The 16,013-nt window shown below is 42.5% G+C and overlaps 1 protein-coding gene across 2 annotated transcripts; it reads left to right on the plus strand.

Annotated features, from left to right (window-relative positions):
- Positions 1-3,297: 3,297 nt before the first annotated feature.
- On the plus strand, positions 3,298-15,221 carry SLC46A3 (solute carrier family 46 member 3). Of its 2 annotated transcripts, XM_048933693.1 has the most exons (6): positions 3,298-3,430; positions 3,588-3,802; positions 9,496-10,369; positions 10,777-10,860; positions 13,761-13,917; positions 14,733-15,221. In XM_048933693.1, exons 2-6 carry the CDS (start codon positions 3,611-3,613, stop codon positions 14,818-14,820), a joined length of 1,395 nt encoding a protein of 464 aa, XP_048789650.1. In that variant the 5' UTR covers positions 3,298-3,430; positions 3,588-3,610; the 3' UTR covers positions 14,821-15,221. The 2 variants fall into 2 exon arrangements, with proteins under 2 accessions (XP_048789650.1, XP_048789651.1); XM_048933694.1 differs by lacking the exon at positions 3,298-3,430 and having other exon boundaries at positions 3,687-3,802; positions 5,067-10,369.
- The last annotated feature ends 792 nt before the right edge of the window (positions 15,222-16,013 follow it).

Below are 16,013 nucleotides of genomic sequence, written 5' to 3' on the forward strand. Positions count from 1 at the left end.
TGGCAGGAACCACTGGTAGTCAAAGATCGCAGTCAAAGATCAGAGATGCTAATTTTTGGTCTTAACTCTTAAAATTAGTGACGATCTGCACTGAATGAAAATTAGAGACATGAAACAGGCACAGGTTTCCTCTGGGTTGGATATGGTAATAACAGTCTTTCATTGCCTTTAATAATAATAATAATTATTAATAAAACAACGAGGTATTTCAGACGTGTGTTTTGCACAAACTTTCCTTATTGTGCTTTCTTTCAGCCTGATATTTAAATCTCCATTACAACTCTCTGTTGTCAGCGTTTGCATTCAAGCTCCATCAGTCAACAGTGTTATAATGAAAACAAAAAGAACAGTGGCATCTAAAACCAGAAACGTCTCTGCAGAATCACACAGCTTATTCCCTTCTCCTTTTCCATAGTGGTACTATTTGGAGAACTTCCACCACAGATCTCCACTCATGCTAGTGGCCATGATGCAAGTTACGCAAGGCATCTGCAGAGCTGAGTTTTGTATAGAACTGTGAAGAAAATGTGCTTTTTTTCTTTCTTTTTCTTTTTTCTTCATTTATGCTCAAGATAGCCTTGAAAACACCAGCTGAGTATTAGACAATAGTCTTAAAGTCATTCAGCAATCTGAAAATGATGTATGGAGGTTCTCCACAGTCTCTGTAGGTAGCTAATGTGGAAAATCAAAGCCACATCAATTTAAAGAAGTACTGAACTTCTTAGAAGGCAATTAAAATCACATTTTAAATGGCAGTAAATCAATTAAATCACTAATAATTTTTTCAGCCAAAAAAGAAAAGTTCAACGAATGAGTTAATCCAGATCCATCAAATGTTTCCAGATAATCATTGTAAGAACTTGATAAAAAATACATTTATTATATTATTGATTTTGAGAAATATACACATAACGTTAAAATTGCCTTTTTTTCCAGAAACAAAATAATCTGGGAATGTCACCCCAGCAATCCTCAAATGCCAGGATCTTGCCACAGAAGCCAAGCACAGTCTCCTGAAGCGCAGATGGCTTTCAGTAACGACTTTTGCCTCTGACCGTCTTTGCCCTTTGACCAGTGCTGATCTCTGAAACATGTTCTGAACTTTGAACTTCATTAAGCACGTCTCTAACATATTTCTGTCTGAAATGAGAATGGTTCAAAACCTCATGGCAATGTTTTCCATGCCCTGACACCCAAATGACATATCACCTTCGAAGACTGGTAAAGTTTGGTTTTAAGATTGTCTGACTGAAAGCTTAGCAAGAGCTCCTAGGAGACTTGATCTCCCCAGTGAGTACACACACACCTTCAGTCCTCCAAGACTCCTGGTGACTGGGGAGAGGCTCTCCTCTGCGGCTCTAGGCAGACTATCCCAAAGAGACTGCTCACTAGAATGAGTTATACTTGCACCATGCATGCCTGTGAATGACAAACTGGACCTAGCAAGAAACCTGCTGGGGCTCGGAGCTTCTTCTGTGGAACAACAGAAAGCTCCCATGGGCTTAAAATCCCTCCTTCACTCCATCCAAAGTGATGTTACCTGCTGGCTGGGTGACCTGAACTGCCCTGCTCATCCAGCAGCCCATTGGCCTACAACCCTCACACGATCACTTTTGCTTTATCTTGTATCAAAATACTGCTACAGGACAAATTGGACTATGGACCTGGATAAAGAGAGAAGGACAACACTCTGTAGAGCTGAGCTCAGGCCAGAACTGTGTGTTACTGTCTGTCAACAAGCCCATGTGCCATACCAAATGTGCTCACCATTAGGAGACCATGGCCACTGAACCTTTGCGTTGATCCTGTACTGAGGGGTATGACAGGCCACAGTGGCTCCCAAATTTGGGGCTGACTGGTGTGTGTCACATGGAAGTGAAACACATTCAGAGATCATATGACACACATTGCTGGTGCTAAATAAGCTTATGAAGGAACTGAAAATTTGTGAAATTATTGAACTATAGGTGCTTCCTGCTTTAAGAGAAAAACTACTTCTGGGAAGCTTTGATTTGTTATTATTATTAGTTTAATCTTTTTTATTTTTAGATAATGGTTTTCTGCAATATTTGTGATTGATGAGAAGTACGAAGATTGAAAGGTAGCCCTTTTCTTGCTCTCTGTGTTTCCTGTCCTTGTACCACACTTGTGGGAAGGTTAAAATCATCTCTTCGTGTCATGGCGCAGGGAGGAGTATGAGGAGAGCAGGGGCACTGCTGTGCCAGTTCCAGAGCACCCACCTCAACGCAAGGGAAAGTAGTGTCTGCACTGCAGCAAGCAGCTGCTATCAGGGGTGATACAGCAGGGCTTCTGCCGTAGATGTATTGGTTGTACAAGAAACACACCCTGAAGTGTGATAGCTCTGATGCAAAGGCATGCTCCATCCCTTGTGCATGTAGACTCATAGAATGCTCGGATCATGGGATCACAAAATGACTTGTGTTGGAAAGGAGCTTACAGCCCACCCGGCCCCAACACCTGCTGAGGACAGGGATGCTTCCCAGCAGCTCAGACTGCTCAGAGTCCCATCCAGCCCAGCCTTGAGCACCTGCAGGGATGGGGCACCCACAGCTCTCTGGCCTCACCTCCATCTGAGTGAAGAACTTTCTCCTGACATCCAACCTAAATCTCCACTCTTTTAGTTTAAAGCCATTTCCCCTTGTCTTATCGCTATCAGACCCTGTAAAAAGTCAGTCCCCCTCCTGTTTATAAGCTCTCCTGAAGTCCTGGAAGGCCGCATTGAGGTCTCCCCAGAGCCTTCCATCCTCCAAGCTGAACAGCCCCATCTCCCTGAGCCTATCCTCACAGGAGAGGTGCTCCAGCTCTCTATCACCCTCCTGGCCCTCTCTGGACCCGCTCCAGCAGCTCTGTACCCTTCTTGTGCCCGACCCCCAGGCCTGGGTGCAGCACCGCATCTGGAGCCTATGTTGTCTTGTGGAGAGCTGTCTGCTGTCTTTCACCACGGTGGACACAGCCCCAGCCGGGCAGCACAACGGCAGATCTGCACCACCATCACCTCTCGCGCAGTGCCAAAGCACAGGCCGGGGCAGCGCCGCCAGAAGACAAAGTCCACCCCACCTTGGCAGCAACCACGCCGGACTCCGAGCAAGCGAGACGCACGGCCATGAGACAAACTGCCGGCAACAAAACCCTGCCAAGAGCGTGAACCGGGAAAAGCCGTCACAGAGTCTCTACACCAAAATCAGCCCTTACTGGGCTGCAGATGGGAAGGCGCGCAGAGGAACGGCGAGCACAACCGCCCAACCCCGCCCCACGCCTCCCCGCCCGCCTCCTTCCTCCCGGCCGAGGGGCGGGACCGCGCCGCTGGAGAGCCGCCCTCGCCGCCCGGCCCTCGGTGTCGCGCAGTGCGGACATAAACACGGCGCGGCGTGACCTCTGGCGGGACGGGGCGGGGAGCGGGCCGGCTGAGGTACGGCGCCGAGGGCAGGGGCGACCGGCAGGGATAGGGAGGAGGAGGCACTGAGGCGGGCGGGGGGTCGGGTGCCGCAGTCCTTCCTCCTGCAGGTTGGGTGGCGGTTTCCTTTCGTCCGAGCGATCGTTGTGACGTTTTCTTTTTTCTGCTGAAGCGAGTTAAAGGTAGGATCCAGCAATGAGGAAGGTTTTGCTCGTGGAGCCGGTCATTTTCGTCTACGTATTCGCAAGTTCCCTGACGGGCCCGGTGGTGCAGCAGTTCATTTACCGAAAGGTGTGGGAAGAGGAGTACAACTCCACCGCCATCAGCAGCGACAACAGCAGTCACTGTGTGCGGAACAAGAGCAGCCCAACTTATGTCATGCAGAAGGTAAGAGCAAGGAGAAAAGGCAGCTGGAAATACAAGCGATAAAACCTTCAGCCTGTAGGTACTGAGCAAGTTGTTCTCTCTTTTACCTTATTTAACCTTTTATAGGTAGAAAATGTAGTAGTTTCCTAAACCGCTGTCACTTTGCTGCCTACTTGCTCTAGTGTTGCACTGGACGTAGTTGTCAAGGCTGAAAGAGGCCAGGAAGAAAGATCCCAGAGAAGTCTGTGGGGATATAAGGTGTGTAAGAGAGAAGTTTTGCAATAAGGGTGGCACTGGCACGGGTTGCCCTGAGTTCTGGTGGGTGGAGCCCCATCCATGGAGACATTCAGGGTCAGAGATGGGGCCATGAGCGCCTAATCTAGCTCTCGGTGGCCTGTTCAGTGCTGGGAATTGGATTAAATGGCCTTTAAGGGTCCCTTCCAACTCAAACAGTTCCATGCTTCTATGAATTTTTTCCAGGAAGACGCTGAGATGAATTCATCCTCTGATCTTTTAGTCATCTTTTACTGGTTGAAAATCATCTTGGATTGGGCCCAAGTTGACATTGGCCTCCCATAACAAAGGGTGCAGCTGCAAGCTCTCCTTCCATGTGTTTATTCACTATCAGTGGTGTCTCCGTGATTTGGAGTGCTCTTTGTACATACAATTTGACAATTGTCCTACATATATGAAACATCAGATCTACCATTCACAGGACACTGCTCATCTACCTTGTTGAAATACAAAGATGGTGTGATGATCCATGGCCAGTACCATTTGTTACACTTTTTCATGGTATGCTGTGTAGCTGGGTGCTGATTGAAACCTCTGCAGTGGTACTTCAGAGCAGTTTTAATGCTACACATTAGCGGAACTGATGTGGGGTGTCAACAGAAGAGTTGATTATGCTCCATCTTTGCTTTCAGAGAATCATGGAGTCATTAAGTTGGAAGAGGCCACTAAGATCATTTAGCCCAACTGTTAACCCATCATCACCATGCCCACTGACCATGTCCCTAAATGGCAGGTCTTCTCTTTCCTTGAGCACCTCTAGCAGCTGTGACTCCACCACCTCCCTACTGTCTCTTTCCACTCTGTTCCCGCTGTTTCCCCAGTGTGTTGTATTTAGCAGTTATTACAGTTAGAGGTTACAGTTTGGATTAGATCAGAGTGCTGGTTCAACAGAAGGATTATCTTTTTTTTAATTATTATTATTTTTTAGTTTGTAACTGTTTTTCTGAAGCAGTGAATTCCTCTAACATACTCTGTATTCGCATGATTGCAGTATCTAACATGGGGATGGCAATAAGAATATATTTACAGAAGAAGTTCAGCAAAGTCATCCTTGATAACAGCTACTGAAGCTTGGATTGGGTTAAGTGGAATCTGACTCTGCATGGTAAAGTGAGAGAAGTAGATGCCTGGACTGTAAATTGTGCAGAAAATGGGGTTAAGTTACACAGAAAATAGAGTGAATGGAAGCTAACTGTTGGTATTCCTTGATGCTGCAGTAAAACAGGTGGCACTTGAAGATTTTGGTCACATCCAAGGTTGGAATGTGTGACAACCTGCTTATGTGAAGAACTGAACATTGGAGCGTATCAACCTCATTTGTCAGATATAAAATAAAATCTTTAATGTCTTGTGCTTCTGTTGAAAATAAGAAATGTTCAGAATTTTTAGCATGAAGTAGGTTCTTCTTCTTCATAGGGCAGGAGAAGGAAGAATTTGAGGATAAAGAGGTAAATAGAATTCTAGTCCAGAATGCCCAGACAACAGCCCAGACAGCAAAGGAAGGTAATATATGCCATCCATTGGAACTGATCTGGAGACCATAACCAATTATTGTTACAAATATGCTTGTGTGTTCCTCCCCCAAAGGCTTTTTTTTTTATTATTAGCTCCTTGTTTGTAACTGTGGGCATTTTATTGTACAGTGTCATGTGTCAATGGAAAAGACAGCTATTAGAATTAGATGTGGTGCTTGGTAGTTCCAATTGCAGAGTCCATCAGAAAACCTACCAACATTTCTGTACTTTGCATTTGCTAGAAGCTTCCCAAATACAACTCAAGCTTCCAATTGTGACCACATACACTCCAAGATTTAACACGTGATGTATCTTCTGGCAAAAGACTGAAGCAGAGTGCTGAAATTTACACAGCAGCACTGATTGAGCTGACAGTGGATTTGCAAGCTACAGGATTTTTGGCATAAAGGAAGCCAGCTGTGTTTCCTACATACAGAAGTTTTGATATTTGAGAGTAGGAGTCCTTCAAGACGTTATCTGAGTCATGGCCAGTAGAACTTGTTTCCCTTTCTTGACAAAGTTCCATTCCCTCCATTTCGATGGTAGCCCACAGGCCATGAATTATTGGACAGTCATGCTGTAGTCTGTCTGTCTAGCCCGTATTTTTGTACCATGCTCGTTCCCATCGTATACTGATGTAGAACTCAAAATCACCTATAAATTTCAGCGGTGTCTGTGCTGAGCTGTAGCCCTGTGTATGACGAAAAGAGTAGATCCAGTAATACAGTCCCAGGCCCTTTCCTGATGATAGAAGTAGGTGTTTGGGATTTTCCAAGGTCACTGTGAGTTATATACGTAGGTACAGTAAATTCTACTGTAAGGGGTGCTTGGTGTCAACTTTTAGAGGAAAACCTCTTCTACAGATTGAGTTAGTGTTAAGTCCTTCGGTTCTGGGGATGGAGAAGCTTCTTACTGATCTCATTTATTTCAAATTGAAATGTAAGAAGAAACTAAAAGAAGATAAAATCACTTGAGGTCTACAAAAAAAAGTAGACTGTCATTCAAAATGGATAGTCTAGGCAGCATGTGGATTAATTATTTCCTTGGATTTGCATTTATTATAGCAATTTTGCGATAAATAAAAATGAATTTCAAAGTAACTCAAATACAGGGAACATTCTGATCCCTGGTTTGAATAATCGTTTTTGTAGCTCAGGAGGAGCTATGTTATTAATTAAACACTGCTTATCGTTCAGGGCACATGCATTTTCCTTTTGTCAGTAATATTTGTAATTTTGTGAGCCTGTTTGTCGTATGCTCTACGTTGTAGCCTCAGGCAAAAGACTTCCCTCTTAATTTGATCCGTATGCATGTGAATCATTTCTTCGCTGTCACTCTTTCCATTTTGTAATCTGTGTTTTTGGGCATTACTTCTGTCCAGCATAAGCATTTGTCTCAGAGTAGAGCAAATTCACAGATTAGAAAGCTAGACCTTTGTTTTTGAGTGTGTGTAGTTACATGGTGAGTGAGTCTTTGTAGCTATATGATTACAAAGCAGCTGAGGGTTTGACCAGTTGTTTTCTGTATCGGTTTCTGATGAGTTTATAACAACACAAAGGGGGACTTTCACTCTAATTGAGTTTTTCTGTACTTCTTCAGTTGTGTGGTCAGTAGGCAGCAGGCCATTTGTGGCAGTAGGGTTACAGTCATTTGGGGTGTCATAGAATCATAGAATGGCCCAGCTTGGAAGGGACCTCAAGGATCATGAAGCTCCAACCTCCCTGCCACATGCAGGGCCACCAACCTCCCCATTTAATAACAGACCAGGCTGCCCAGGGCCCCATCCAACCTGGCCTTGAACACCTCCAGGCATGGGGCATCCACAGCCTCTCTGGGCAGCCTGTTCCAGCACCTCACCACTCTCTCTCTAAAGAGCTTCCCCCTGACATCCAACCTAAATCTTCCCTTCTTCAACTTAAAACTCTTGTCCTGCTGTTATCTACCCTTTCAAAGAATTGACTCCCCTCCTGTTTTTGGGCTCCCTTTAGGTACTGGAAGGGAATCTGAATTTATAGCCACATTCCTTATGTTGTACACCTGCTTCCAAAACAATGAGACCCAAACCTTTGCTGGTTTCTTCCAAGTTCATATATCTGTGTATTTCAGCAGTAACGTCTGCATTGCATGTTTAATGCAGACTGAGAACATAAATAGTAATAATATTTAGTTTGATTTCCAGTGTATTACCTATGTACTTTTCTACGGTGGTCATTGACTTAGAACCTGACACTTGTGAAGAAGCAACGCCTGCAGCAGGCGCTGTAAATGGCACAAATAGCACAGCCTGTTGCAGAAAGGTGTTTTCATGCTCTATAAATGCAGCCACTCCCTGCCCTGGAGTTATTTGTGCTTTATTTGCTGTGCTTTGTTTGCTGTGCCTGTTTGTCTGTGGGCTGAGTTGCTTCCTTTCCTATTGGCACTGTCGTTTCAGACCAAATAATTTCCCATCCCTTGCCAGTCTTGCTGCCATTCTCCTCTCACATTAAGTCCTTTCCTACAGCTTTATGCTCCAGGTTGCCTGGCTTCCTGCTACACTGCCATACCCATAGACAGGGCTGCTGCCCTGCTCTGTCTGATGCCTCAGGGATCTGATTTCAGAGTTACGCTCTATGTTTGAAAGTCTATTTTGTGAGATGATCCTGTAGGAAGGGTTTGTGTGAATGCAGTTACCACCTTCTCTGCTGCTGCTCTTTTATCTGGACAGGTTGTTCTCTTTGAAAGGGCTGCTGGGACTGCTGTTTCTTCAGTCTGCATAAATCTATTAAAAGCCAGATCCAAATCAGCTTGCTGCACACCATCGCTTAGCAGCCAGCTTCATTAATGTGCAAAATATTTTTTCCTATTAGCTCTTGAGTTCTTTTCTTTACAAACATTGATATTCTATTAACTATAAACTGTATTTGATTTTTAAACTTCTTTCTAAAAGAACCAAGACATTTTTTCCTATGATGTTTGTTTACAGCGTTAGCTACTGTTCCTTATGAGAGTACCTGCTGTGGCTTATCAACAGAGGTATCACTGATTTGGACAGTTTCTGAACCCAGAACTTGCCAGTAAGGAGTTAGTTCACATTCTATACACATGAGTCAATATAATTTTTAACACTGTTTCACATCTGTGTGCTGTTGCTACTCATAACACGGCACATTGGGATGTCAGCAGCAAACGCTGCCCTATTCACTTGCAGAATGTGCTGGTCAGTGAATTGCTTCTTTGTGACCCTCCCACCAGGATTATTTAGGGAGAAAAAAGAGATCTCCTGTGAGTAGAGAGCCTGGGCTGTGCTTCTCAATCAAAGATTGTTCTACTAATGATTTCTGAAGGATTAAAATGGGCCCAGTATCCTTTGGCAGTGCTCTGTATTGAAGGAGGTGCCTACAGTAAGAACACCAGCTCTTGTAAATGAACGTAGCAAAGAATTGTTGTTTTGTCTTCATTGAAACTGCTGTGTCAAGAGTACTTGTGAGAGCATATCTTAAGAAACAAGTTCTGGTTCTGGGGTCTAATGCAACAAGGGATGTTTGAGAGGTACTGGAAACAAAATTACAAAGGCATGTCTTTAAAAAATGCAATTCCTTTGTATTATTATCTGGTATAATGTATATATTATGATATATACTACTATGCTGTATTTGATTACAGCTTAATACAGTATTATATGAGATCATATAATCTTGGAAGATGATACTGTATATTTTACAATAACATATTTTATAATATGTAAACAAATACTGTTTTATGGTAAATGTTATGCTGCATGCTTATTATGGCATAAGTATATAAAGTACGTGATTATATATCATATATATACCTACATATATATGTATATATATATATATATATATATTTTATTTTTTTTACAGTACATTATGGTGTTTACCATTATTTCTGATTTTCTCTTTGCAGGGAGTTCAAGAAAAGACTTCTCTTTTTAACATGCAGCTGGACTTAACAGGGGCAGTTCCCAGCCTGATAGTTGCTTTTATCATTGTAGCTAATGGGGATCACCAGGGACGAAAAAAGTCTTTGGTTTTACCATCAACTGGAGCTTTGATTGCAGATATTTTCCTCACTGTAATATCGTACTTCTCCTTGCCAATCTCTGTCCTGTTTTTTGTTACATTTATTTCGGGACTGTTTGGGAGTATGGCAACTTTCCTTGGAGGAGGCTTTGCTTATATAGCAGATCAGTGTCATGATGAGAAACAGAAAACAAAACGAATAGCTGTGGTTGATTTAATTTTTGGAGTTGTATCTGGATTGGCAGGATTGTCTTCTGGGTACTTTTTAAGAGAAATGGGCTTTACATGGACATTTGTGACAGCATCTTTACTTCATGTTGTTAACATTGTCTATATTATTTTTTTTCTGGAAGACACAGTGCACGTATCTGAATTGCAGCAACAGGCACCATTGTCTTATAAAGAATATCTAAAAGAAACATTTTCTGGAGTGTACATGCTTTTTAAAACTGCCCCTTCTAAAAAGAGAATTTTAATCATTGTGTTACTTTTTATATTTATGACTTATTTATTTACTATGTATGGGGGGGGTTCCCTTTTTACATTGTATGAACTGGACGAGCCACTGTGCTGGACTGAAGTGTACATTGGATACGGAGCAGCTGCATTCACTTCTGTCTCTGTGACCAGTTTTTTGGGAGTTTACTTATTTTCTAAATGTCTCAAAGACATTTACATTGTCTTTATCGGGATATTTTCTTACATTGGAGGAATTGTCATGGCTGCCTTTGCCAAAACAACCCTGCTCATGTTTTTAGGTGAGTTCAAAGTCAATTCTCAACAATATAAAAGAAAATCCTTATGTGTGATTTATAGTGATTTGTGGTGGTGGTGGATATTGGATGCACCACTCTGAAGAGGTAAAATATACAAGGTTGAGTCATACTGATTTAGGGTTTAATCAAAAGACAAATAGTATGGAGAGTGAGTGAATTCATTTGGCTTATGGTTTGGTTTTAGTGCTATACACATGTAGTGGATTTAGGGATTCCTCTGTGCTTGGATGCTTATGTTTCAGTGCACAACTGGTTTGATTGATTGATCTCCTTTTACTATTTAGGTGACTGAGCACTCAAAAATACATATCTAGTTTGTTTGCAACGTGTCTGTAAAATCTGGGATTTCTGTTACATTCATGTCTCCGTACCGTTTCATTGCTTTACAGTAAGATTGCCATCTTTATTCTGCATTATGCCTATTCCTGTTCTCCGATCCATGCTGTCAAAAGTGGTTCTCCCCAGTGAGCAGGGTGAGTGGAATTTGTTTTTCAAAAATGCTGTGATGTTGTATTTCAGAAGAGAGACACACCAAGGTCACCTTTAGACAAACAGATATATATTGGTATTTTCAGACTGCTTGCTGGATGAGTTTTGGAGGTATTTTCCAACCTTGGTGATTCTATGATTCTACTGCAAGTTTCAACTTTGAAAGAAGTTATTGCTCTAAAAAGAAAGATTATGCAGAGTATGAATGCTCAATACCTATACAGATCACAGAATCATAGAATGGCTTGGATTGGAAGAAACCTCAAGGATCATCAAATTCCAACCCCCTGCTGCAGGCAGGGTTGCCAGCTGTAGGTCAAGCTCTAGATCAGGTTGCCCGGGGCCCCCTTAGACCTCCAGGGATGGGACATCTGCAACATCTCTGGGCAACCTGTTCCAGCATCTCGCCACCCTATCTGTGGAAAAGTTCCTTGTAGTATCTAATGTGAATTTCCCCTCCTTTAACTTAAAACCATTCCCCCTTGTCCTATCACTGTCTACCTGTACAAAAAATGGATTTATCTCTTGTTTGTGGTCTGCCTTTAAGTCCTGGAAGACCATAATGAGATCTTCACAGAGATTTCTCTTCTTCAGACTGAACAAGCCCAGCTTCCTCATCCTGTCTTCATAGGAGAGGCATTCCATCCCTCTGATCATCCTCATGGTCCTCTTCTGGACTCTTTCCAAATGCTCCTCATCCTTCCTGGGTTGAGGGTCCTGGACCTTGACACATTAGAGTCCAGGTGGGCCTAGAGATGGGGGAAGTCAGAATAGAGGGGGACAGTCACTTCTCTCTCCCTACTGGCCACCCCTCTGTTGATGCAGCCATGATACTGCTGACCTTCTGGGCTGCAAGCACTCACTGCTGGCTCATGTTTTTCATCTGTCAGGACCCCTGTGTCCTTCTCAGCAGGGCTGCTTTCAAAGATTTCTTCTCTCAGTCTGTATATTTATCTGAGATTACTGAGTGCAACATTTGCAGCTGGCTTTGTTAAACCTCATTAGGTTTACACGGTCCCACCTTTCAAGTTTATCAGGGTCTTTCTGGATGGCATCCCTTCCTTCTCCATATCAACTACACTGCTCAGCTTGGTGTCAGCAGCAAACTTGCTGATGATGTACTCAATCCCATCATCTGTCACCAATGTTAAAGAGTACTGATTCCAAGATGGGCCCCTGGGAGACACCTCTCATCACTGGCCTCCACCTGAACATAGAACCACTGACCACAACCCTCTGGTTGTGACCTTCCAACTAATTCCTTGTCTGCCAAATAGTCCACCTTTTGAACCTACATCTGTCCAATTTAGATGTAAGGGTGCGGTGGGGACCATGTCAAAGTCCTTGCACAAGTCCAGGTAGATGACATCAGTTGCCTTTCCTGTGTCCACCACTTCATCACAGAAGGCCACCAGTTTGACCAGACGTACCCTTCCATTGGTGAAGCCTTGCTGGTTGTCTCCAATTACCCTCTTGTTCCTCATGTGCATTAACATCTCTTCAAGGAGGATCTGCTCCATGATCTTTCCAGGCACAGAGGTGAGGCTCACTGGCCTGTTGTTCCACAGATCTTCCTTTCTCCCTTTCTTAAAAATGGGAGTGATATTTCTGTTTTTCCAGTCACCAGGGACTTCATCTGTCAGCCATGACTTTTCAAACGCATGGAGAGCAGCTTGGCAACCACATCACCCAGCCCTGGGATGCAGATGCAATATTACAGTTCCTTTTGTAAACATGACATGTAGAACAGCTTCTACATTCACAAGATTTTGATGGAGAAAATAAACACTTGTTGTTTCATCAGTGTCACACTTTATAACTTAGAAAGATAAGCATTAAGTGGTCAGCCTTCAGTACACTTAAAAACAAAGGCTTGGATGCCGGGCAATGTACCAGCTTCACAAATGCCCATGACCACTTAAAGGTGTCTCAAGGGCTGTAACATATTATTTCTAGAAGTGCTTTCTTTAATGGAACACACACACAGAAACATGTGAGGCCTCAAAATATGTCTCTGGTGTCTCATATTTTGCTGCAGCCAGATTTTGAGGAGCACATATTGTCTAGAAGCATTCTTGTGAGTTGGTTTTCATTTTAAAAAGTACACATCTTTAGACACTGAAACAAAGATCTCCTTGTACTGTTGTACAAAGTACTTTGTACCATGTTTCTGTTGTTGTTGTTTCTTGGCGTTCTTTGTGGCTTTGGATACTTGAGTAATTTGATGCAGGAATTAGGTTGCCTCTTGCCATCCTTTTCTGCTTACCTATTGTGATTTTGTTCATAGTCTGATGAATATGGACGCAGCTTGGGAAAATGTGTCCAAAAATATGCAGATGGGATAGACTGACACCTCACTGTGTAGTGCAGAGCCAGTGAAAGATTGCTTCTTTCATTTAAAAAATGAGAAGGGTATGGTTATGTGCTGAACCAGCAGTCCTTGTTGCTCTTTGTTGCAAAGAGCCTTTTCCACATGTAAGAATGGAGACTAGCAAAGGAGGAAAAAGGAAGGGGAGACTGAGAATAGAGGGGAGAATTGAAAGGGGTAAAGGATGAAGCTGTGCAGAATGTGGTTAGTGAGTATGAACAGCTTGAATTTCATGTAACAAATAGATTCAATATAGCAATGCAGTGACAGGATAATAGCAAAGAAAAGTAGTTTCCTCTAACAACAACAGCAACAACAAAAAATTTCATTTAAAAAGTCTTCTGTAGGAGTCCCCATGGAAGACGCTTCCATAACAAAGATATATGGTACTCAGGAGCTTGTTACTTGCACACTTGCTGAAATATTGCAGATAGATCTTTTGAAACAAGTTTAAAAACTTGGGAAGCATTTTGGTTTTGTTTTGTTTGTAATCCAATCCAATTTGTTATTTTGCAGGTGCTGTGTTTGCTTGTATTGCCTGTTTAGAAATTTTGACTGGCACTATTTCACTTGCAGTCTTTAATGTTATCTATGCAGCTACAGTTGCATGGTTTTCAGGCTTTAGCTTCCTCTTGTCAGCCATCCTGTGTCTAATTCCACTGGGCGTACTGTGGTAAGTACATATCAGGAAGGTGCTTCTGAGTGCTTTTACTGGTGGTTTCTGTTTTGACATGAATTGAAGCTGGGTGGTTTAATGCATTCTCAAACTTCAGTGTTTTCTAACTCACTGGGTGTATTTTGTGTGTAGTCCTTTCTTTGTTTTTCATCCAATTTAGGAACTAGTTATATATAGCAAACCTATGGCAGATACTCTGAGGCTTGTCAGCAGGGAACTGCTTGGAGTACGGCAGAGCTGAGACTGGGGAATATAGCAGTGATATGAGTTTTCCAGTGGGGGACAAGACAGAAGGCAGGGGGCCCAGGCTGTGGAGTTTTAGTTTCAGTTTGGTTCAGTGCTGCATGGTAGAGAAGGTTCCTGTTAAAACATTCTCTCGTGAGCAAAAGCTAACAAATATTAATTACAAAATCACTCCATCCTGCAATCAAAACCACTGTCGATCATCATAATAAATTTTGGAAAGCTGCTTTTCTTCCATCATTAGTTTCTCAGATGTCCCATCCTTTGAATAACCGCTCTCCAAAGCCTTCCGTTTGTCACACAGCGTTACTGTTTGAGAGATGAAATGTTAGTAGTTCCAGTCTGTAATCAGTCTGCCTGCTAAGTTAGTATTTTTCACACTCAGCAGAAATGATATTGCCTAACTTTTCTAATAAGGGAAAAGTACTATCATTGGTTTTGTTTATTAAGATACGTCCAGGGCTTTGTGCTGTGGGAGATGGCTGTAACAGAACTATCAGGTTTGTTTTTACTGCTGAATCATCACGCTATACTCAGCTAACAGTATCTGTTTTATCTGTGCCTTGCAGCTGGCTTCTGTGCACAAGCTGGAATGAGGAGGACTTGGCTCTGCTTGTACCTGAAGAAGTATCCAGCATAGACAGCGTTGATAGTTGAACAGAGGAGTCACCAACTATTTGGCTTTTCTAATCTGACGTGCTGAGGCAAAGGCCATTGTGTCATACTGACACCATAGAGATAACTCATGAGTTGCAGATGAAATCTAAAACTGGCTGCACTAAGCACTCAATTGATAGCACTTTACATCCAGTCTTTTTTTAGCACTTGAATGAACCTATCTCCTGTACTTAACTATGCAGATAGGCCAACAATGGAGATTTTAATGCTGCTTTCAGCATGGAGAAAAAAAGTAAGGTAGGCTGATTGTCTTTTGCCACTTACCCCATTTCAAATTTGAAAATATAAGCTGTGGATTATGATACATCTTGTGTCAGTCTAAGTGGGGGTACAGAGATAAGCTCATCAGCCCCTTAGCCAGAGGATGTTGGCAATTCTGCTGGAGCCAGTGGAGCTCGTGCCAGCTGTGCATGCAGTCCACTGCATACATCTTAAAAGCTCCATCTTAACTGTGAAGCCCACAGAACTGTCTAAAATTACTAAACAAAAAGGTACCTCTTTCAGAAAGCAACTGAACGGAAAGCAAGACTTGTACCTGCTGTAAGACTTTCCTCTCTGCAGTTACCAGAGAATGTTTATGCAAGTTGAATGTATGGTGTTTGGAGCTTGCCTGTGATTTAGTTCTTAAAATGGACACTTAAAATTCACACTTACAAAATTTCCAGACTGTAAGAGTGTGAAGTTAGGCCTGTGCCTACATTTTGCAGAGGCCATACTGCACATTTATTTTTAAATTATAAATCTTTCATCATTTTTTTCACATATTGGAGACTACCTAAAGACACCTCTATGTTTTGTCCCATGGATATTTCTTGTTTTCCAGTTAAGCTGGCAGCACTGAACTCACTTTGTGTTTCTAATGAAAGGCTGTAACAGCTTTTTTTTTCAGTGGATCTTCAGATACTTTTTTTATTAATTCTGAAATGAGGTGACCAAATCTGAACTGTGCACCTAAGCATCTTAAAATGAATGCAGTGTAATTTATTTGCATTTGAATAACATTTCTAATCTTCAGAGCACTTTACAAATGCTGCTGGGAACTTCCCTTTACAATATATTATCCCCCCTGTTTCAGAGAAACAGAAATCAACAGACAGGAGAAGTGACTTGCTCTGGGTCACATTGCAAATCATGAAGAGCTCTAAACCTAGAGATCAGTTTTTGTGTTGATT

Source organism: Lagopus muta, chromosome 1 (genome assembly GCF_023343835.1).
Source record: "Lagopus muta isolate bLagMut1 chromosome 1, bLagMut1 primary, whole genome shotgun sequence".
NCBI lineage: Eukaryota > Metazoa > Chordata > Aves > Galliformes > Phasianidae > Lagopus > Lagopus muta.

What these genes read in the sequence shown, in the direction of transcription:
- SLC46A3 (XM_048933693.1), top strand. Translation starts at nt 3,611, where the DNA reads ATGAGGAAGGTTTTGCTCGTGGAGCCGGTCATTTTCGTCTACGTATTC. An exon ending in CAACTTATGTCATGCAGAAG is followed by an intron (nt 3,803 to 9,495) that starts GTAAGAGCAAGG and finishes TTCTCTTTGCAG; the next exon opens with GGAGTTCAAGAAAAGACTTC. An exon ending in AACCCTGCTCATGTTTTTAG is followed by an intron (nt 10,370 to 10,776) that starts GTGAGTTCAAAG and finishes ATTGCTTTACAG; the next exon opens with TAAGATTGCCATCTTTATTC.